Genomic DNA, 21,835 nt, shown 5'->3' with positions numbered 1-21,835 from the left:
ATAAAACATTAGCCTTTCAGGACACAGCAGATCCTGACCTGCAAGTTCTAGTCTAGTTCATTTTGCAAATAAATATCCTCAATTTTCCATATATCATTCACGGTAACTGGCAAAACTAGTTCGGTTCGAATTTTAATCGTTTGATAGCGTGGTGCGTCGTTTAGAGCTTAGTCTACCGAATTCGCATGTAAAAATCTAATGTATACTCCAGCACGCTCATTCATGGAAGGGGTAAATTTAAAAGACTGGGTAAAGGAACAACGGCATATGGATATGTTTATACACCAGAGAGACAATATCTGTTATTATTGCCGATGCCCTCTGTGTCGCATTCAGCTGTATACTGTCCGTATAGCATGGAACCAGTATAGCTACAGCGTCCTCTTCTATTCTACGCTATTTCCGTGTGCTCCCTTGGACACCAAGGACGAACTTGGCGCCGTGACCGGGTCTGATGGAAGGTTTCGATGCTCCCAGTGTCGTTATTGCTGGTGGCATAGCGATTTTGTTTGTCGGAATTTCGCAATTGTTAGCTAGTGTAGTTGTGCGAGCCCTTTTCCGTCTCAGTGCACCTTAGCTTATACTCATCCTATTCTTTCCGCTGCTACCTCTGAGTTTCATCAGCCATCCTTGTCGCCGCTACAAGGCTTTCCGTTTCTTTCGTCATAGTTTTCGACGTTGTTCTGCGACTTCGGAGCGACCAGAGCCGCGGGTGCTGGCTTTGTACTTCAGCACATTCTCCCCGTTTGGCAGCGAGTTGCATCGAGGCGAGCGTCTTCTAGGTTTGTTTTAACGATGAAGACGTTCAGACGCCCCCAGATACCTAATTACCCATTAGCGTCGAGTCTTACTTACAAGAACAAACAAGGCCTATTGCCCGTCAAGGATGTGAGAACATGTGTGGAAACTGGCTCCGCCTGTTGAAATACGAAGGGCGCAACATAACAAATCGAAATACAGAGCCAACATAACGCGCAGCGCGAATATTTGAATCGTGTCATGGGGACCGATATTGCTGCTACTGTTCGTATAATAACTATGAGAAAACTATTAGAATAGAGAATGGTGTACAAATGTTTGAGTGGGCGAGCAAGTAAAACCGTACCGCTTTATGCCAAATGCCTTCATTGGCCTGAATACGACGGTGATTTGTCAGCGTCGTCGGTGCAGTTGCTCGTGTAGTTGTTTCAGGACAAGTTCATAAAAAAGCAAAAAAATAGTGATGGTGGCATAAGGTAGATACGCACTTGGGTTTGAAAACCGGGTATTGTGACTGTTTGTTTATCTTTTTGTCCGCCTGGATGTATGGACTCACGGCTTTACAGGTAACGAAAATTGAAAGACAGTATTACAGTCTTCTTACTAGCAATACGTCAATAGTATCGTGTAGTAGTCTCGAAATCTGGGAGAGAGATAGCTCGATGGTGCAAACGATGTTCCCGCTTAACAAAAGATCATTTTTCGATTGTCATTGCGCCATTGACGGCCTGCTAATTGGTTCAGCCTATGTTCCATCTTCAACAGGAACAAACTTACACAAGATATCGGTAATGGTGAACTTGAAACCCATATTGTGACAAGAAAGCAAGAGCCCCCATATTCTAGCCGTCTGGAGAATGCTTACTGGTGCGGTTCCGCGGGCGACGTCCAAAAAATTTGACTTGTCGAAGACGAAGATACACGTTGATGGGCGTGTTAAGTAGAGTTGCCCTTATTCAGATCGTATCAGTTCACTAGGTGATCAGATGATTTAAACATAGGGATTATACGATGTCTTATAACGTTGTCCTTAAAATATGTGTACGACCCGGCCACTATATTCTGGAACAGGACTTGGGATTGCTGCAATCAGTTCATAGCAAGAACAATAATAATGAGCCGGAACGACAGATTTGGCTGGCCGGTCATATTCGAATGAGCGCCGTTATTACGTTCAATGAATGAACAAACCTTTACAACGCTACACGCAGACAGGATTACACCTTAACAGTTTCAAGGTAAACTAGGGACGTTCCTTGCTAACAAGTGTACTTGAATGCTAGCGCTGTATCAGGCCAACTGGATACTGTCTAATTTTCCAACTGCCAGCATGTTTACCTTAACCGGTTTGGTTTTAAGCGGCAATTTTTGCACTAAACCTTAACCACAGCTATACACAGTATGGGCTAATGCCTCCTATATATTCAAACTGCGGTTTATATGTTGTGGTGTGTCGAATGGCCGGCCGAATGCTACGCTCAATCTACGAGCTGTTCCGCTCCATAACGTACTCATACCTCTCACATTTGGTATGTCTTAAAGCTGCTCCTTTGAAATAAGGTGTATCTTTGTCCAATTAGATATTGAATACGAAATTATTTTATAAAGAAATACACCTGTGTTGTCGTGAAAGTGACCTGAAAGTTAAGTTTGCACGCCTACTCGAAGGCCCAAAATGATCCACGTATTTCGGTGCTAGCAGGATTTATGAAAGAGCTAGTAAGTCTCTGTCGAGCGCTTAGGGATACTGGTTGGCGTTTTACGAAAAAAAAAAAAAAGACGAAAACGTGTACCCTAGATACCAGCTCATGCTCAAGAAATAGCAGTAACAAATCGACGGGAAACGTTCAGTTAGCGGGAGACACTAGTGAGAGGCATCATACGCTTGATTCGATTTGGCGGCATTGGATGAGAAAACACGGAAGGTTTCAAGGAAAAAGGTTTTTCAACTGTCCGAGTCCGATTTGGTAGAGCGTTTCCTGAACCGGTATGGGACTGAAGATGGACCGTGCGAAGAGTTTGCGTAACTCAAACGAAGCACCGCGGACTACCGAAAGAAACCGGACCCTTAGTAGAACGAACAATCGACCGGCGGCCTAAATCTGCCTGGCTCGCGAGCTACGTAACAGCAGCAATGAAGGGGTCGTATGGAGACCGTCAGCATAGTGTAAGGCCACACGTTGGAAAGATCGCACTCTGTTTCGAGCAGTGTACGTTATGAACGTCGTGAATCACTTCTATGTTGAAGCGCAACGCGAAAGTGTACCTTGGAACCCAACGATCATTAACGCTATATCCCTGTGTACATAGCCTTCAGTGCATCAGCACGGTCCAGCTTGGAAACGAAGCTGCTGGTGGAAATCCGAGGGCAAATTTTGCAGCGTCATTAAAAGAAAGCCAAGAAGCAAATTTCCGATGGTTGTCTCTAGCAACTGCATTTGAGAGTGGCTGTACTTTTAATGGGTTTCTATTTAAATACAGTATGCGCTGGCATTCCTATCCAAAGGATATTTGTCTTGTGTTCACAGCTGGACAAACCGTCGATCCTAGCTGCTTATGGTATAGGCCATTACGGGTTAAAGGAGTCCGTGCGCCAATTGGAGTGCAGGGGTACCTCACAGAAGAGTTTGAAATTGTATTAGCGAGTTCATCCATCCACGGTTGCTATGTTTGCCAGCGAACAAAGGCCAGTAAACAAGGTAGGCCGCTAGAGACATCAAAGGGATTCGACGAATCGCTGGTTGAACAATCCAAAACCCTACACGCTCTTAGAGACGGTGTCTGGGGAGCGTAGGTGGTCTCGCCGCTAATGAAGCCAACCTTTGAAATTGGGTTTGAAAGTGGAGTTTGAGATTGCGGTCTTTGTCAGCCGCTTTGCTACACAAATGAACCATGTTCTACGACGTCCAAGCCTGGTCCTATAATGTTCTTTGGACAATAGGTCCTTGAATCAGTTAGCAGTACGGAGTGGAGCGAACTAGGTACCATATGAAACCCAATCGATATATATGTGCAGTTTAATCAGAACGGCTAGAATAGATTCCGGTAGCTCGATCAAAACCTGGTAAGCGAGTCCAACTTGAAAAGTATTAAATATGGCCTTCCGAATTCCTATAAGAATAAATACACGTAAGCCGTTATATAAGAGCAGGGCAAGTGAACTATTTCTGTTTTGATCTGTGTTTCTACACGAACACATATACATATATATATGTTCGGCAGGTTCTGGCCTGTCTTTTTTTGTAAAAGGATGCTATCAATGTTTTGATCATACAGTGACTTCTTACCTAAACAACCTGCCTTTCGACCGCATTCGACATTCATTATTCTATTCCTAGTACGTTAAGAGCAGATTACTACGCCAAAGAAAGGTTTATTTATTGTCCGTTGTAGGCACAGGTTTGCAATGATGGCTGGCGGTAACAGTCCACGCACGAGTGAACTAGCGATCCTACTGTAGAAGGTCTAAATCGATATGCGGTCCTGGTCAAGGCGACAAGTATGCATCATCATCTTGTCAATGAAGCCAGCTCTGTCCTTTTTCCCAAGGGAGACTGTTATATTCTGTCGTAAGCGGAAGGTCTAGTTAGTCCGCTTGGATCTTTCGTCTAGTCCGAGTAGTGACGTACCCGGGAGGAAAGGTTTCGTCCAGACGAATTTAAATATGGCTACTTTGCCAATGCACGAAAATTGCCAACACGAGATTATGTAAGCCAGCGGCCAGCGCACGTGACCGGCTGCGCTGACAGTCAGTTTTATGAAAAGAACGCGGTTTTGCAGCACTACTATAGTAATAGTAATATATATATATATAGCATGTATTCTATGTTTATCTTACGGTAACAGCATCTTCATAACAAATTCTCTGGCGGACTTACTGACAACGCTTAGTTGAATTCTCCGAATTATAATTTAGAGAGCAAGTGAACTAGCTGACAAAAACCCTATAAAAAGCCTTACAGAAAACGTCTTTTATCACGAGCGAAACTTTACTGATTGCAACAAATCGTATTGAGCCAGCTATAAATGCTAGAGACGGAATCGTTGCCTTGTCTACTCGGTCTGTTATACGTCTTATTCCATCGATGGTGGGTGTGTTGAAGGTAATACATTGTATTTACTAAGTTTTTCTTTGAAAATTGGGCTTGGGCGGAGACCCCAATGTCGTTAGGAAACTCCCTTGGCTTTCATGGCCAATTGAGAAGGCATTATGGCAGGGGGTCGTAATAGATACAGGATGTTATTACGTTTTGTCTTCCGAATTACATTAGTTCGGCACCGTCTGTTGTGACCTTGAAACATAGGGCAAACAGTGGTAATCTAGGTCTTCACATAGTGTTTTTCTACGGCAGGTCCTTACATTGAACGAGTTATCATCTTGGAAATAACACTACTATACTTAGGTGCGACTATGAGCCATCCTATTGATTACTTTTCTATTTGATTCGTTTAAAAAATGAATAAAGGTATTGTTGGCCATCTTTTATACGGGATGAACTGCGCGTTGATGGGTATCTTAGGGCGGTGTCCGTCCTTTTTCAGCTAGAGAATTGCTTGTATCACTAGCAAAATGATTCGGGCTTACCACCGGGGAATCGCCGTAATTGTTACACTAGCCACATACCGCTTATTCTGTAGTTCTTTGCGTCCCTATTATTCTGCACAGTAGTTCATCCCGTTGATTTTTGCTAGACCTCTTTACGCATTGCTTTAAATTTCTATCAGGTTTCAATCTGTTCTATGATCTCTGCCAGAACGTATAATGTCTGCCATAGCATATATCTGATGGATAGCGGCAGTTGCGGCCGTAAAGCCTAACCTTAGCAGGTGCTATGAGAGAGACGTTTATCACCTGTTAATATGAACCCCTAATAGCCGATCCTGTCTAGTTACTAAGGAATAAGAACACAACCGGTGTAGTTTGCCAATGATATATGTTTATTGATAACCACATCATCCTCGTTACTGTTGTTAGATGTCTGATTTTTTTTATTACGTTGTTATTGGTTTGTCTGCATGTTTATATTGTGCACCAGTTGAGCATATTTAGTTATGTAACAACGCGTATCTTCAGTCCAGTAGTTCCTCCAGTCTACTTAGGTATCAGTCATTGGTCGCCCTTTTCTGTCCCTGTTCCAAAATGATATCCATAACGAAATCCATCGTCCACACGTTGCCGTTTGCTTCACGCCATTGTTCTTTGTTTGATTCGGCCACGGATAGGTAATCAGTTTCTCAGCTCAGATCGACTTGGAAGTATGTCTTCTTTCGAGTTCGTATTGAGTTAGGTTCGCCTACAATAAATTTCTAACAAGCGGCTGTCCATTGCACCTTTCATTTACTTCATTATCTGTGTTCTCTTTTGTTATTATAATATATTTTATTTGCTAGTGTTCGTCGGAGAAAGAAACGACAAACGAGTGAGTGAGTGTTTAGCTGTATTAATAAATCTATGTACAATGTTTGCGCCAGCATTATTATCGCGTGCACACACGCAGGTGCCTCACCACGATTGTGTAGTTCTATCTTAGCGTGTGTACGTGTCCAAGCAAGAGCTAAAACCCCTTAAGGCTGTACGGCCTGACGACATACCACCTAAGACCGCTAGGACGGGCTACCTTGCTGAGGGTGTGATTTTCGCGTTCATCTCCTTCGATCGTGTCCTCCGTTGCAGTACAGCAATCGTGAGGGGTTACTTTCGCATGCCGTGGCTTCACCATACAACTTCTCATCTCGATAATGAAGAAGGATATATAGTCTTTAATTTTTACCTAAGTATTTCGTTTTTACCTTTGGTCGCTAGCATCTTCTGTCTATGATTGATCGCTTCGTCGTCATCTTCCACCAATATTAGCGATTTCAGCATCGAATCGTGCTTGCTTACTCAATCCAAACATTTGATTCTGTTTTATCGCTTATCGGATTGCGTATCAGCTCTTCTTTGCGCCATACCTCGTAACCGTAGATGTTATCAGTTGCAATGTTTCTCCAGTATATCGTCGTGAATCAATTCTAGTTAATGGTGTTTTTCTCGTTCATTCGCCTCCCATACGAGATAGTTCAATGATCAATGGACATGATGCGTTGGTTAGTATTTCGCGCACCAACATGCAATTTTATGTATATTTATATATAGGGCGCTCTCGTACTTGTCGCCGCCGGCACCGCTATCAGCTCCTCTATCGGTTCAACATTGTACGCATGTGATCTGTATGTGTGTGTGTGTGTGTGTGTGTGTTTGTATTTATTAGTTAGTTAGGTTAGTGTCCGCAGTTACAGATTACGCTATCATTATAATCTCATTATCAGTTATTATTATGTATGACTTCCGCCCATCCTGTCACCCTGCGTTTTCGTAGTTCATATCATCTCATGCCGTCATAAACAGTACGAAATAACTGTGAAAACACCTCAACCGATATTTACAATGTTATAAAAATAAACATTAAAAACACAAATTGCTTAGTCCACAACGCCTCACCGTTTGTTTATCGTCAATCTCCAGTTTTTTTTTTCTGTGTGTTTAGCTGTTCTACCGTCATTCGAATCGAACGATCGTTTATCTCCTCCAAAGGACAGCAGCTGTTGTTATTGTCGTAATAGTCTCAGCGTTACCCGATCAAGCGCTTTATCAGTCTGAAAAGTTTCTGAGTAGCACCAGTTAGGACGGTAACGCATTCGCGTCCGACGACCCCCCACCGTTCATTACATGACGTTGTTCGTAATGAGACTTTGCGCACGAAACGAGAGCTACGTCTTCAGTAGGTTGTGTATTGATGTGCGAACGACGTTCGAGACTTCAATGGTGCCTAATGACGCGGCCGTGAGAGTCTGCTACTGATTTTCAATTCTTGTTGAAGAAAATAGGGGATGAGCATGCTTTAAAAAGCAGTTAATTTTTTATAGTGATCTAGCGATGCTTAGTGTTAAAATCTATGTATAGAATTCCGCTTATTTTATTTGATCGCGCTTTAATTATGCGAAATCGTCGTCGATAGGTCTTCCTGCTAGACGAAGGGAACAGATTAGTCGTAATAAACGTGCGATAATGATTTTCTTTTCGACCTGCTAAACGACCTATTTGTATATGTGTGCAGAAGTGTAGCGTACGTGTGCGTGTTAAGAAAAATGCCTATTTGAGTTTAGTCAATCTAATTCGTTTCTATACTGGCTATTTTTATCACTCGTAATGTCACTATCATCACCATAATCTTGGCGCACAGCTGTCTCCTTTAGCAACATTCTATAGTATATATATATATATATATATATATATATATATATATATATATATAGGCAATAACAACTGCAACAAAACCATAGTGTTCTCATCATTCGATCTGAATATATATATATGTATATATATTCTCATACATTGTCGTGACATCTGCTTGCTTCCCTTAGAATAGTTCGTGTTGCTTCTTACTTAAATTATTATTATAATTATCATCAGTATTTATGTTTATATCACAATCGTATCACATTCGGGTCCAACCGTTCCCTGGTCCCAGCGCATAGGACCAAGGCCTTCTCGTCTACAAGAAGCCGTCCGTAGGGTATCGCAGGACAACTTCTTAAAAATACGTTCCATAACAGTCCCTAAACACTCCACTCTTGTATACAAAACGGGGAGAGTTACCCGTGCAGTATGTAACTGTACACGTTGTCCTCCCGCGATAGAATAGAAGCGATTATTTTTCAAGCGGTTCGCTCCTGCTCATGGCTTTCAACCTATTAAGCGAAACGCAAAGCTTAGTCGGAGGTTAAGTTTCGATTTGATACGTGAGCGCTATGATGCCAAACGGTTGCCGAGTTATCTTTTATTCATTGTTTCATACGTAAATGTGGCGAGTTTTCTGTAACGTTACGTTATGGGTTGAAGGGATGGGGCGTATGCATGTGAACGGTATTCATACTACAGAAGTCAGGTTCGCTTAGAGGACATTATCATCCAGATACAGGTTGCTGTTCGTTTAACACTCCGATGTTATACACCAAAATCATCCAATTCGTTAGTGCGTGTGGCATTTTTTCTGTCTTATGCCGAGTCTGTTTCTGACATTCGGACTCTTGACGGCTTTCGTTCAGGCCGGAGGTGGGGGGAGCCGGTCGCAGTGTTTCACACTACGACGGGACGCTAATTACAACAATCACGTTCAATCAGTTGGATCTTTCCAGGTTATTAGGGTCTTTCTGTACTCACCTTTACTATCACAGAAAGGTTCATCAGCCCCGTTAAGTTTTCCGAGTGTCGACGCTTGACCCTGTCCTTCGTTTCAACTATGTATCCGGCGCTTTTTTTGCAGGTCCTATTCACTGTTTTCACATTCCCACTGCATTGCTCCGTAGTGGTTCGCTAGGAAACAAGCTCGACTTAACTTCTTCTTATACGTAGCACAAGTTTCATCAATCAGCCGCGTTTATTATCCGGACAGTTTGTTGAGTTAACGAGGGCTTGCTGGGCAGGGCGCAGTTGACTAGTGGATCTTGTGGGTAATGCCCAAAACGTTCAGACAACCAGGAAGGGAGCTGTAGTTCAGGGATTTATTTTTCATTAGGACCCACGTTTTTGCACAGTAACACGTTGATTTGCTGTAATTATCATCGTAGCAATTGGCATACGGTATCTCAGTATTTCTTTGCTATCTTCCTTCACTTCATAGTGGCTTCTCCTTCTCTTCCGTCGTTGGTTCCCTCTTTATTTTTGAGGCAAGGGTTTTTCACGGTATGTATGTTTGCGTGTGTGCGTGTGCCGGGATCAAGTTGGGAAGTGCGAAATTTAGTGATTAGTAGTAGCTATGTATGATGAAGGGTAGTTTTTTCTTTGAAGCCTCCTTCCTTGCTTCCTGTTTTCTGTCCATTAGACTTTGTCATGTTCAATTTACCGATGTGACCAATCGTGAATTTCGTAGAGGCGTCGGGCTCTGTCGGAGTTCCAGGTATGGTTGTTTGGTCATTACGTCGTTCTATGACTGGACGTTATTGCTTCCGACTCGACGCACCGTCTCCGAGTGTCGCGTGCGTTAGCTGTTCCTCTGGGAGGTTCATCTCGTGATTGGGGGGTGTAGATCGATCAAAAAAAATACCAGTAGTTGCCAGTAATTATAAACAATGTTGCTTTTTTTTGGAAGAAGTGTTTTCCAAGTTGTCGTTTGATGAAGTGTCATCGATTTTTGGTTAACTTTTTCTGGTTTTCACACAATCACAGACGCGCTTACCGATCAACGATGCGTATTCGAGCGTGCTGACACATGCTTCCAACTTTTATTGTGCCTATTTCTATTGTTGTATTGATGCTCATTCAGATATTAGAATGCGAGGCCAGTACGAAAAAGTGCCTCACAACTGTTAGGAAATACACCACATCTTGAGGACTCTGATCTCTTTTTTTTCGTATCCATCTATCATTGGGTGCTAAATTATCTTTGGTGTTGTTTTTTCGTCTCGTCATCTGTACGCGCTCCGGTCGTGCTTGATTGTATTCCAAGATGTCCTTTTCTCTCAATAACACACACATATACTCAATCGTGAATTCTTTCGTCGTCGTTCCCGATGTTGTCTAGGTGTCTTAAGTTCCCTCAGCTCCTCATTGATCATCAGTTCTTCAATAGCTCGATGGTTGCTTTATCTTCGGCTTTCATTATGGCCGGGTCGGTATGAATTCTCGTTGTCGTTCTCACACTTCCGCCTGTCGTTGACGCCGTCTAATGGCATCGTGTTGATGTTTGTTCGTGTAAGGTGGTTTGCCGCCTTCACCAGTTCCGCCGATTCCGCTGTTGTTGAACATCTGCGAATCCGTAGCATCGTTGCCTCTGCCGAAGTCGCATGGTTTTTCGAAGTAACTCGCACAGCCACGCAGTCAACTCTGTACCACAACGCTGTGTTGGCGCTGAGATTGCATTTGCTGCTCAAGCTGTTGTTGTTGTTGATGCTCCAGATGAATGTGCTGTTGCTGGCTATGACGCAGATGATTACTGTTGCTGCTGCTATTGTTGTTGTTGCTGTCGCCGCCGCCGCCGCCGCCGTCGTCGTGGCTACGACCATCGCCGCCGTGGTTAGTTGCCATGCTGGTGTTTGCTTCACAGTTTCCGCTGCTGTGAATAATATTATTTATCGCGTTATTGTTCGTTGAATGGTTTATTTGTATTGATTGCATTTGCTGCAGCTGTTGTTGTTGCTGCAGCTGCTGTTGCAGCTGTTGCGGGGGGCTTGGCGACGGGCTGACCCGAAAAGGGCTAGACGGTCTGGCCTTCTTGTGTCGCAGGATTGCCGGTTGCAGCGGAAGCTGCTGGTGTGGCTGCTGCGGGATTGCCTGCTGCTGGGGCTGCATTGGCTGCTGCTGCTGCTGCTGCTGCTGCTGAGGGTGACAGCCATTATCCGTACCGACATTGTGAATATTGGCAACGACATTGGGGGCGGGACTAGAGGCGCAGCTGTCTATCAAGCCACTGCCACTGTGGCTTGGATAGCTGCTTTGCTGACTACTGTTGAGATTATGACTACTCAGGTTATGATGATTGTTACTACTATTAAGACGGTTAGCGCCACTGCTACTGTGGGTAGCTCTACTGTTAGCGCTGTTGGCATTATGATCAGCATTATTGCTGCACACCTGCGCATCCGAGGCCGGCTGCACTAACGCCAAGGGTCGAGCCTGGTCGCCGTTAGGCGATGGCGAGAGCCCCATACGGTGTTGCGATGGAGGCGGACTCAGCGGACTAAGGTCGATCGCATCTCGGGACAAGAGCGGTGACGCTGCCGAGATTTGGGGCGAAATCGACAATTCGCGTCGTCTAGAAAGTGGCCTTTGCTGCTGAAGGCCTTGCTGTTGATGCTGGTCAACGATTGGAAGTGCCTGACGGGCCGGGGGCGGCAATGGACTGAGGCTACATGGACTACAACGGTTAATTGGTGACGGTGAACGTGACATCGGGTGTGGTGATAGCGGCTGTTGTGGCGATACCAAAGTCATGCTATGATGACCAGCAAGAGGTGGCTGTGGGCGTGAAGGAGGGGAGGCCAGGATAATCTGGCGAGGCGGTTGACCTTGCGGGAGGCACATGGTGCTTTGCAAGGTGGAAATTGGCGGCAGCGGCTGGTGGTGACTCCCTTGAGATTCGCCAAGAAGCTGATGTCCGGCCGGTAATGATGGTAAAGGAGGTGATGCTGACACAAGGGGTGACATAACCGAATTGCCTTGCTGTTGTGGTTGATGCTGTGTGACTAGGGAAGCATGATGATGGTTCAGTTGGTTATCGTCTTCCATCTGTAAATTGAACGAATCATAGAGACAAATAAAACTTATAGAGCGAATGAAGTTAAGTAAGAGGTAACGCCCTCAATAGTAACCGACTAGTCTAAAGTACACTAACGAAAACTATAAAAAGAGAAGTAGACAATCAAATAAAAAACAAAAACGAAGGAAAACTAGACAAGGAAGATGGAAGTATATTGAAGACCCGTTTTGAACAGCGGCCTGTATATATTATGCACGTGTATGTTCCGTCCATGCGTGATACCATCGCATGAAACGTGGGAAAGGTTTCAACTGGACAAGTCCAACCGAAGCTCATTGCTTAGCTGTGCAAAGTTACGAGTAAACTGAACAAAAGTGGACTCTCACAAGTTGTTTACCGGTTTGTCATTGAAGCTAACCGGACAAATGTCCCGTTTCTTGTACCTAAAGTGTTGCTCTGGCTACGTCCTATGAGTCCGGCCACTCGCAGGCCGATTTACCCTGCCAATGTGTCTGCTGATTTATTTACCGATTCTGGAACGGCTTCCGCTACGCCTGTTCCACTTGAGGCGGCCATGGCCTGCGGCGTAGCCTGCTGTATCCGATGTCGAACACCTGTTCCATTACTGCCGCCTCGACCCTGCTGTTTATTAGTAACGTAGAGTAACTGACGAAGCTTGTCGACTTCACTTCGTAGCATCCCAAGTTCCGTGCGAAGTTGAAGGTTTTCCTGTTCAAGGTAAAGCACTCTGAGCGTTGTCTGCTGTTCCTTAATGCGACGAAGTTCTCTGGAACGCTTGGCCGATTCGTTGTTTCTCTTGCGTCGCTCCCAGTAGGCTTCATCTTTACACTCCTTTGGAATAGGTGTTGGTAGCTTCTTTTTCTGGCCTGAACTCATTTTGTGCACCTGGAAAGGATGAGGCAATAGGACGGCTGAAATCGCAACGAAAAGCCTAACAAATGATCTATGTGTCCAAGGCATATATGGAATTTGCACCGTTACGTAATTGCCACTGGTATGGCTTTACTGCGATTCTAACTAATCATCGATGTTTGTTTGACAAAATGGTAAGCGGACGAGTCGATATGCCATTTGATGGTCAGTGACGTCAGCTGCGACCGACGTTAGTAACAAACTTGTATTCTATCGTAGAAAAGTACTTACCAAGTCATGGGGTATGTGCTGCGGTACGAAGGGTAGCTGATGCTGATTGAGGGGGTTTCCACTATGGTGTGTGGTATTGGGCAGTGTATGTGGCGGGGGTGACGCTGCTCCGTCGGACGAGTTAACCGACGAGAAACTGCTGTGTCTTCCTTTCGGGTCATTGGCTGCTAATAATATTCCGCCGCCGGAAACCCCGTTTGCAACGTGGTGTTGTTGTTGTTGCATCTGTAATACACGGTGTAAGTTAGTTGAACGACTGCATAAATATTGTTTATATTAAGAAAAATATAAGCTGTTCAATCGTTTTATTGTATTAGAATATTTCGATGATAGCCGTTATATGTGCTCTTTGAACTGTTGAGGTTGCCTGGGCGACTCCTTTGTGAACCCGGCGAACATGAACATTTTGTGAGGGGTATACATAGTACTTTTGTACGCCGCGTCACAACTCAGACCTCCATAACGGACGTGGACATGCCCCTCATAGACCCTAAAAGCTCATTCGCAGCTTAATATCAAACAACTGCATAAAGTTGCACACACGCACCTAGCTTTGTTGAGAAATCCCAGTTAGACGATAAGTCGAGTGCCATTCTTTGTCACTTTACCGCCGTTCAATATGGTATCGACAACATCGGTGGAGTTCGAAATCAACCACATTTATCTAGATGCCAACCCCAACAGATTTGTTGTGCCTAGGATATACGCCTTACCTTAAGAGTAGCATCGTAAACAACCGCCACAACAGCGGCTGATGTCTACAGTATCGTCTGCTTACGTATAAAAATTCTCGTGCTGCAAATCGCACAATCAGTGCGCTAATATAGTTGCGTAGTTCAACAGGTTATTTAATTCTTAGACATCATCGTTGCTGCTACCATCACTTTCAGTCTCTTCACTATGAACGCTGTGCCTGCCCGCCCGCCCCTCGCAGTTTGTTTCTTTGTCCGCTCGTCCGTTTGTTGTTTTGTGAACGCATGCGGACGTAACTTCGGTGCATCGAACAGGACTGTGCCGATACGTAGCATGATCAAGCGCGGCGGGTTTGTGCGGAGCGGAACGTAACTTAGTCATTGTCACAGACGGCGGGGCCTGTTCCAGCTGCGGCTGATACCAGCATCAGCGACGGGAGCCTGCCACCACTGTAAGGTGCGCCGTGTCCTTCGGTCTGCGTGACCGGCTGGGTGTCTGTTGCCCTTAAGAGTTTTGGGAGAGAGACGAGTCGTCGCTAGCGGTAGCAGCGGCGGCCGCAGCGCGTTGCGGTGTTGCGCTCAGGGACACAGGAGGAGCTCCGGGGGTTTTTCTCCCACACGACGGGGGTCAGTCTAGACAGCGACGGGGTTAGAAAAGGGGTCTAAGAGCCACTGGCAGCGGTGGTAACGCCAGTCTCAAAGCAGAAGCAATGGTGGTTGCCGGAATCATGCTCTTAACAAACAAGTGAACTAAGGCTCATACTAGGAGCGCGAGGGCGGCCTTATCGAACCCTATTTACCCGTGCCGTATTGACCAATACTAGCGGAACCAACAACGACATTACCAACGACGTCAACTATTACTATCATCACCACCACGATGAATATGACGGTAACAACGACAACATCAAATACGCAACCCTTCTTACCTTTTCCATCTTGCCGTATTCGTATAGCACCACCGTCGGATACCTCCTACATTCATTTGCGCGACTTTTATGACTCTTGACCCTGTTCCCATCGAGTGTTCCCCTTTGTAATGTTGTCGACTATCCGATCCAACAGATTTGAGTCTGCCCCTGCCCTTTTTTACCCTAGAGGTACCAATGCCCCTGCAGCCACAATTAACCACTACAATGCGAACAGGAATGCCGGAGGTAGCTTCAAGCAGCTACACGTTAAAACACGTCTTATTAATTTGACCTTAAAGGTGACCGATTTAGAGTTGAAATCGAGAAATACTACAGCGAGATAGGTATATCAAAATCGACCTGAGCTGCTCCTGCTGATGCTCCTAACGCAGTGCACGTAGATGCAGAATCAACGCATGTTTAGACGCATGACGGGTACTATCAGAGAAGCGCGGGACATTGCTGCTGCTGGGCTTCTCGTTATTTTTGACGGGTTTGTGGCGAGTAGTGGTGCCGCTATCGCATGAGACTTAACGGCTGTTGTTGTTTTCTTGGGGCTCTCTTCAATACATGTTTCCGTTAAAATAAATAGATAGTATGTTTTCAAAGAAAGCCATAATTTGAGGCGGTATTGTGTAACGGGGCAGAAAGCTGAGTGAGTGGAAATGGCCCGGTTAGCCGATAGGCCACCTGTCGTGACAAGCAGCTCGTGTATGTAATGGTTTTGACACCGACATTGTACCCCTTTTTCTAGCTACTACTCCTTTCTCTTGTCCTATGTACCGCTACTAAACTATTCGGCTCCAATTCTGAGCTCCTAAATACTGTATTGCATTCTTCCTCGTGCCGAACTTGGCCATACGTAACAAAAGGCCTGAGTCGACTCAGCAGGCACTCAGAAGCTGCTTGAAACGCTTTGGTTGCGCGCTTTCCCCACCCACTTGGGCAGCTGCAGTTCTCACCGTTTTCATACTTCTTTCTCAATACTGCCGATTGTAGTTCGGTTACAGCAATGGCCGATTGCAATAATAGCACAAATGTCACCCTTCAGGTTAGCTAGTCGGGCGGGGGTGGAGGCAACTAGTAGATCTACGAACTTCCTGATCTGTTTCAACTAAAAACGGCCATACACCGTATGGTGTGTTTTGTCGCAGCCTGATCTCCAGACCGACGGAACTAACCTCAGAGCAAATGCCTCAGCTTGTCCTAGTGTTGTTTTCTATATTATGTAGACGGCGTTTCTGTGGTCCTAGTCAGGCGATGCGAACAGGTTTTCCAGGCGCCTGTTGTACTGTTAGGAAAATATAACTCCAAATAATGTGGATAGAAAGTCATGCAAGGACGTATTCATATCTATTATAGATAAGTTAGTTGGTAGGGCTCAATAGTGGAAGAAGCCTTTACGTACCTGTTGCATGATGTGGTTCGTGCCTGGCTGGGCGAGCTGTGAAAGAAATGGAGGCGGTGGCAGAGGAGGGCCTGCAAGTCCATTGGACCTGCCTTGGCTTTCAATGGAAACATGGTTAATACCGTGTCCTCCCAGTCCATTGTGGGCGTTTGTGAGGAGCAATGATGGTGAACTTGACGATCCTGAACTACTCAACGGGCTTTCGTTAGTCATACGGTTCAAGTCGTCCCTGCAACGCGATAATGCAACGAATATAAAAGAAATTTAGACATGGAGCGTAATTTGGCTCGTCGTAGATTTGTTGCAGTCCTTTTGTTATGACAGTTAATATAGTATGCCTGCTGATTACGGCGATTATATAACACAAGACTAGCGAAAGGAGGCCTTTTTTTAAACTTTTAGGTGTTTTGATGTAACAGCTGATCAAAGCTTACTTGGAGCCGAGCTATAGCTATCATCGATGGTTTACGGTATCGTGAACGTATAGAGCGTCACTATTTCATAAACAGTAGCCAGAGCTCGCAGAAAGAAAAAGGGAATCTCTTAATGCTTAGGGTTTATGGCAGCTTCTTCGACTTGTAGAGACACCTCCCACTCGCTGCACAATTCGCTGCCAACATCGCACAGGCGAACTTGGTAAGGGGTGAGGGTACGGACAGCCGTCACGGAGATGCACTCAAAGGGCCCTCGATGTAGGGGAGAGACTCAAGCTGTGGGCCTTCTCTTGGTTAACTTGTTTACGTTTTTGCCCCGATGCAATGGGGTTGTATGTGGGCGGATGGGACAGGACCTTCTCCGGATATAAAGCGCTTCACCCTGCTGTCTCTAAATAGCCGGCGGTAAGTAACAGTACATAAATTGACTGCATACTAAATACTATGGTCGTTTTTCTCTCCTGTTGTTATCTTCCTCGTCTAATTCTCTTAGATGCATTCAAACATAGCACCCAGAGACGCGAATCCATGGAAATGTTTGCTGGAGCGTAGGTCTGAAAGTGATTCTATTGACAAGACGGTACTTCAACAGAATTCGATTTTCACTTTATCGAACTTACCGTGGTGCGTGAGGATCGCGCATGATGAGCTGTGGTGGAGGGGGTCCGTGTCCACGGTCGACTATCAGGTCACCTAAGGCCCTCTGGCGCCCACGCGTTGGTAAATCCATATTCATACGCTCCTATACACCAGAAACGAATAAAGAAAACAAGGGAAAAGTCCGATGTTATTCTAATAACAGTTATGCTATCAATATTGTCAACTTGTCACATACACCTAAATAACAACCCACGTGGCATAGTTGGATTCGTATGCAACTGTAGGAACTGTAAGCATCTTCAGAAATGCAAACAAGATTAATAATTATCCGAGTCAAAGTCATAACGATATTATATTTGTAGGCCATTACATAAGGAGGCGTGGTTGGGCAGATTGGTTATTCTAGGAGATTGTACAAGTTTTGCAAGCACGATGTCGGGTTCGCACTCACCGGTCGTTGTTCCCTAGTTGAGCCCCCCATATCATTCTTGATGACACTCATGTCAATCGCGTTACAATCATGATCTGTATCCGAATCGGACTCTTCGTATTCGGCATGGTATGCCGACGACATGGATCCGCTTCGCAGGCGAACATCCATATCTCCTGTGGAGGCTGAACTGGGCGGGCTGGCTTCTACGTGGACACAGGACAAGATCTTTGTATTAGCTTATTTAGTCGTTTCAACTGAGGAAATAGCACTTAGTAGTAGCACATGCTCGTCGCTGCCCAGAGCAGCCTCGCGTGTAGAAAAAAGGTGTCATCTCGAAACTTGTTAATTTGGAAGGTACGCTATTTGGGAGGCTGTGCTTGAGGTACGCTATTTGGGGGGCTGGGCTTGGGCTACGCTTGGACAATGTTAGGCGACAGCTGGATATCTTGACTGTGTGGCCAATTGTACCGTAACATAGGATGTCATTCAAGCTAGCTGCGTATCATACATCGCTGAAATATGTGGGTGTTTTACAATGCACAGATCGAATTAGCTCCAACTCAACCTTACGTCAACGTATCATATGGATTCACCAAGCTTGGCCACCGCTACTGCTTCGTACCGACTGGCTGTCAAGAGAGCGATAAAAATATCTGGGTCACTGTAACAGGATACGTCTTTAACTAGCTGAACGAAACAAGCCAATAATGAGATGATGCAATTTTAGACAGATCACAGGAGACCAATGGCGGGAGTCATTTATTTTCAGGAGGGGGAACGGTTGAGAAGTTAGGTCAATGTATGTACTTTCTGAAATTTTTAGTTCGGTTACATATATAATGTACCTCGGCAGGTCGAAATTGCTGGGACCCGTTGTAGAAAGCGGTGATCAACTTCGAACTTGTCGAACTTGTATCTGGCAACCTCCATTTCGGAGCTACACTGAATCATATCTCACCGCTGTGGAGCCACTGTTGTAAATAAGCTTACTTCTTTTTGTGCGAGTCAACGACGCCTTTTAATTCTTTGGTAGTTGTAAGCACTGTCCCTGTTATTTTACGGGTTGTTGTTACTCAGATAACAGCAGCTGCCGTGTTGTCACGAGTTTAATCGACGACAGCAAATGACGCACCGTTCGATTGGGGGGTGAAGCGTCGGGGCGTCGGTTCTAATATTACTCGTTGAATACTAAAAGTGTATACAATGTACCAATTTTATCGATCCCGATGCGCATCCACATCCACACAATCAGACGTCGTATCGTATTTTTCTGTATGGTATGGCACAATACGGAGTTTAGCCAGTCTTCTGTACCTCCGTGCTATTTTTCGCATATAATTCCAATCAAGTGATGCTGGTCACGCTAGTAACCTAGTCACTTCTGGCAACTTTTGATACTTAGCGCACGCGTTATCTGTCTCTGCTTCTTCAGCGTTCGCTTTTTTGTCTATCACAAGATATCACCGAGGTATCTTTCTGGCTGACTGGTCACCCGCTGCTGCTATTGTTATTGTTGCTTGTGGCTTGACGACACTGTTTATCTATCTATACTATTTAGCAAAGTAAACAGTGAAAATCGTTGCAGCTTATGAATAGTAGCAGCAATTTGTGCTCTACCCGTTCGCGCTGCCCGTTGCAATATCTTGGCTTGTCTAGTCCAGAATGATGAGGGTGTGACTAAGCGCAGGCGACTCTAGCCTGCTGCTGCTACCACTGCTGATGCTTCTGGCTTTGACGAAGGACAGGCGCCGACTATTGCGTGGCGGCCGTGGCGTCGTTTTGCGCGCGGCTGCCGCTATAGAGGGAGAGACATTGCGAAACCCTAACGCACACGGGGGAGGGCGCGTCACTCACCGCACTCAGACCATCAGAGAGAGATCCCCTGGAACCCCAGATTGCTCCAGTTACTCCAGTCGTTCCAGTTTGCCCCTGTCTTACATCCAGTTTGCCTAGCCCCACAGCCGTTTCTTAGTCCGCTTGCTACGCCCCTACCTCGCCCCAGCTTCGGCTCACATAACCCAACCAAGCTCGACAACGGCACCGCTGCTCCCACTAGCAGCAGCCGCAGCGCCGGTCGGCCTCTCTGGCGCTCCTCGTTCAGCTCCTCTTCCTGCTGGTAGGATCCACCCTGCTCGCTCCGAACCTCGGCCTGCCTTTCCTGACTCGCCTGCTAGCTTAGTACGTTCTCCCAGAAGCCATATCATGCTATTCTGTGCTATACTAGTCTGACGGTTTGCCCCTAACGGCGCGCTAGTACAGAACGGCGGCAATTGGACATTAACCCAGAAAGGGCTCATGCTGCTGCAGACCGCAGCATCGGTGGAGTCGTGTCGAGTGGACTCGAGGGTGAGGGAACGAGTGGATGGTTCACATTTGCCAGTGGCTGGCACCGCCCCGCGGCAGAGAGTCCCTGCAGACGCCAAAGGAGCGGACATAGGGTAAGAGGGGTTCGTTCAAGACTAGCGGGGTTGCGAAGACCAAGAGGCAGGGTAAGATGGATAGGGATGGTGTCTCCCCACTACTACCAACACCGAGTGGAGATCGTGAGGTTCCGCTGCCAGAAGAGGCTGCCGTTGCCACCGCCATTACCGCCGACCTGGAACTGTAGCCGCATTTCTACTACAACTAGCTACTCGTCTGGAATCAGCAGCAGCGTCTGTGGGGGTGCGCAGGGATAGAACAAGCCCAGTCAGCAACGGGAGCCCTAACGTCGGTCGGTCTGTCGGATACACCGCACTGCCGCGCCACTGGTACCACCTTCATCACGAACGCTACCAGCGTAGTTGGGTGTTCGTCTGCCTCATCGATCGGCGTAATCGTCCACTTCGACTGGGAGAGAGAAAAAAGAGGGAGAGACAGAGGCCAAAGCGCATCCGGCAGAGGCCAGCGCCGTGCGCACCCAACAGAGCGGCGACCAGAATAGCGAGCAACTCGCCGCTCAAGTCTGGAGCAAACGACAGACGTTAGCCCCACTATGGCCACCGCCGCCGACGTCGTTACCGCTGCCCTTCTCTACGCCTGCGCGCTGTTCCTGTCGCGACCTGAGCCCGTACTAGCTGCCTGGCATGCTGGAGAGCCCCGGGGATCATTTCCGTCTTACATTATCCTACCGCATCATACACTACTATACTATATAGCCTATCCAATTGCTTTGTTAGCTCTATCAGCGTGTCACTCCGCGCGCAAAGACCCCGCTCACTTCTCTGCCCCAGTCCAGTCGTCAGCGTTTTACCTTGACCCCGTTTCTCTAGACGGCGGTGGCTTAGCCGCCAGCAAGCAGCCAGACAGCCGAAGTAACAGCAGACGGTCCTACAATACACAGCAACAAGATCATCCATGGAGACGACGTCAACGATGCGGGGTGCCATAACGTCTGCGCTCTCTGCCTGTTTGTCATGGCTATTATTGTCTTCGTTGCTATCGTTGTTGTTATCGTTAATGGTGTCATCGTTGACGCTGGCGCTGTTATCAGCGTTGGCCTTGTTGATGCTGTTATGTTTTTTCTGATTTTGGCCATTGCGGCTACTATTGCAGCAACGCTTATGCCGACTAGGTAATCGTGCCCATTTCTATAGGCTAGTTTTATTGTTGGCGCTCCCGAATATCGCTATCACTAATACGAGGTTCTACCTAAAAGAATATCGACGACTAAACGATTCGAAGTAACATTATCATCGTGCAACAGAAGACCCTGTCAATGACTTAATTTCACGCGTTGCATGGATTACTTCACGACGAACTTTGCCAGCAAGCCGCTTATGCGTCGTATACAATTGTAAAAACATGCCAAAAACAAAGAAAGAAATTTTCTACGTTTGCATGCAGTATTCTTTGCTGTGTTATTCCATACTGTCCCGTTTCGTCGTGTCCCTTTACGCTATAAGCATGCTATGGCAAAAATACGTGAAACGGGGACAAAGTACGTAACGCTCGGTACACAGCAGAGCGTCTCGCCCACGCTTGCGCCACGCCCCCTCTCTCTTGCAATTTATCATCATCAAACCATGAAGATCGACTCATCATCAACGATGCTGTCGTCTCCGGCGTTGGATCCGCTGAGAGCGGCTGGTTATCGACGTCTTGCTCACCCAATCTGTTGGTAATACGCTGCTGGTGCCGCGTCGTCATAGTTCTAACAAGAGTAACTATCACGCTAGTAAGAATGCTTAACGACATAACTCATTACGGCTCGAATAA

At 46.1% G+C, this 21,835-nt stretch overlaps 2 protein-coding genes across 10 annotated transcripts in view; one reads left to right on the top strand and one right to left on the bottom strand.

The window, feature by feature from the left end:
* The window catches only part of mon2 (Mon2 homolog, regulator of endosome-to-Golgi trafficking), an 85,422-nt gene that overhangs the window by 22,691 nt on the left and 40,896 nt on the right, over positions 1 to 21,835 (top strand). The window lies entirely within an intron of this gene.
* LOC111250204 (uncharacterized) lies at positions 5,675 to 20,230 on the bottom strand. The gene is made up of 7 exons (XM_022805068.2): positions 18,484 to 20,230; positions 17,657 to 17,841; positions 17,226 to 17,347; positions 16,172 to 16,400; positions 13,161 to 13,385; positions 12,525 to 12,902; positions 5,675 to 12,025 (listed from the first exon to the last, which is right to left on the bottom strand). The coding sequence occupies exons 1-7, from the start codon at positions 18,587 to 18,589 to the stop codon at positions 10,619 to 10,621; spliced, it is 2,652 nt and encodes an 883-aa protein (XP_022660803.1). The 5' UTR covers positions 18,590 to 20,230; the 3' UTR covers positions 5,675 to 10,618.

The sequence above is a fragment of the Varroa destructor genome, unplaced genomic scaffold (assembly GCF_002443255.2).
Source record: "Varroa destructor unplaced genomic scaffold, Vdes_3.0 BEIS01000004.1, whole genome shotgun sequence".
Lineage (NCBI taxonomy): Eukaryota > Metazoa > Arthropoda > Arachnida > Mesostigmata > Varroidae > Varroa > Varroa destructor.
The sequence above is the reverse complement of the archived record's forward strand: the minus strand, read 5'-3'. Positions and strand labels throughout refer to the sequence as shown.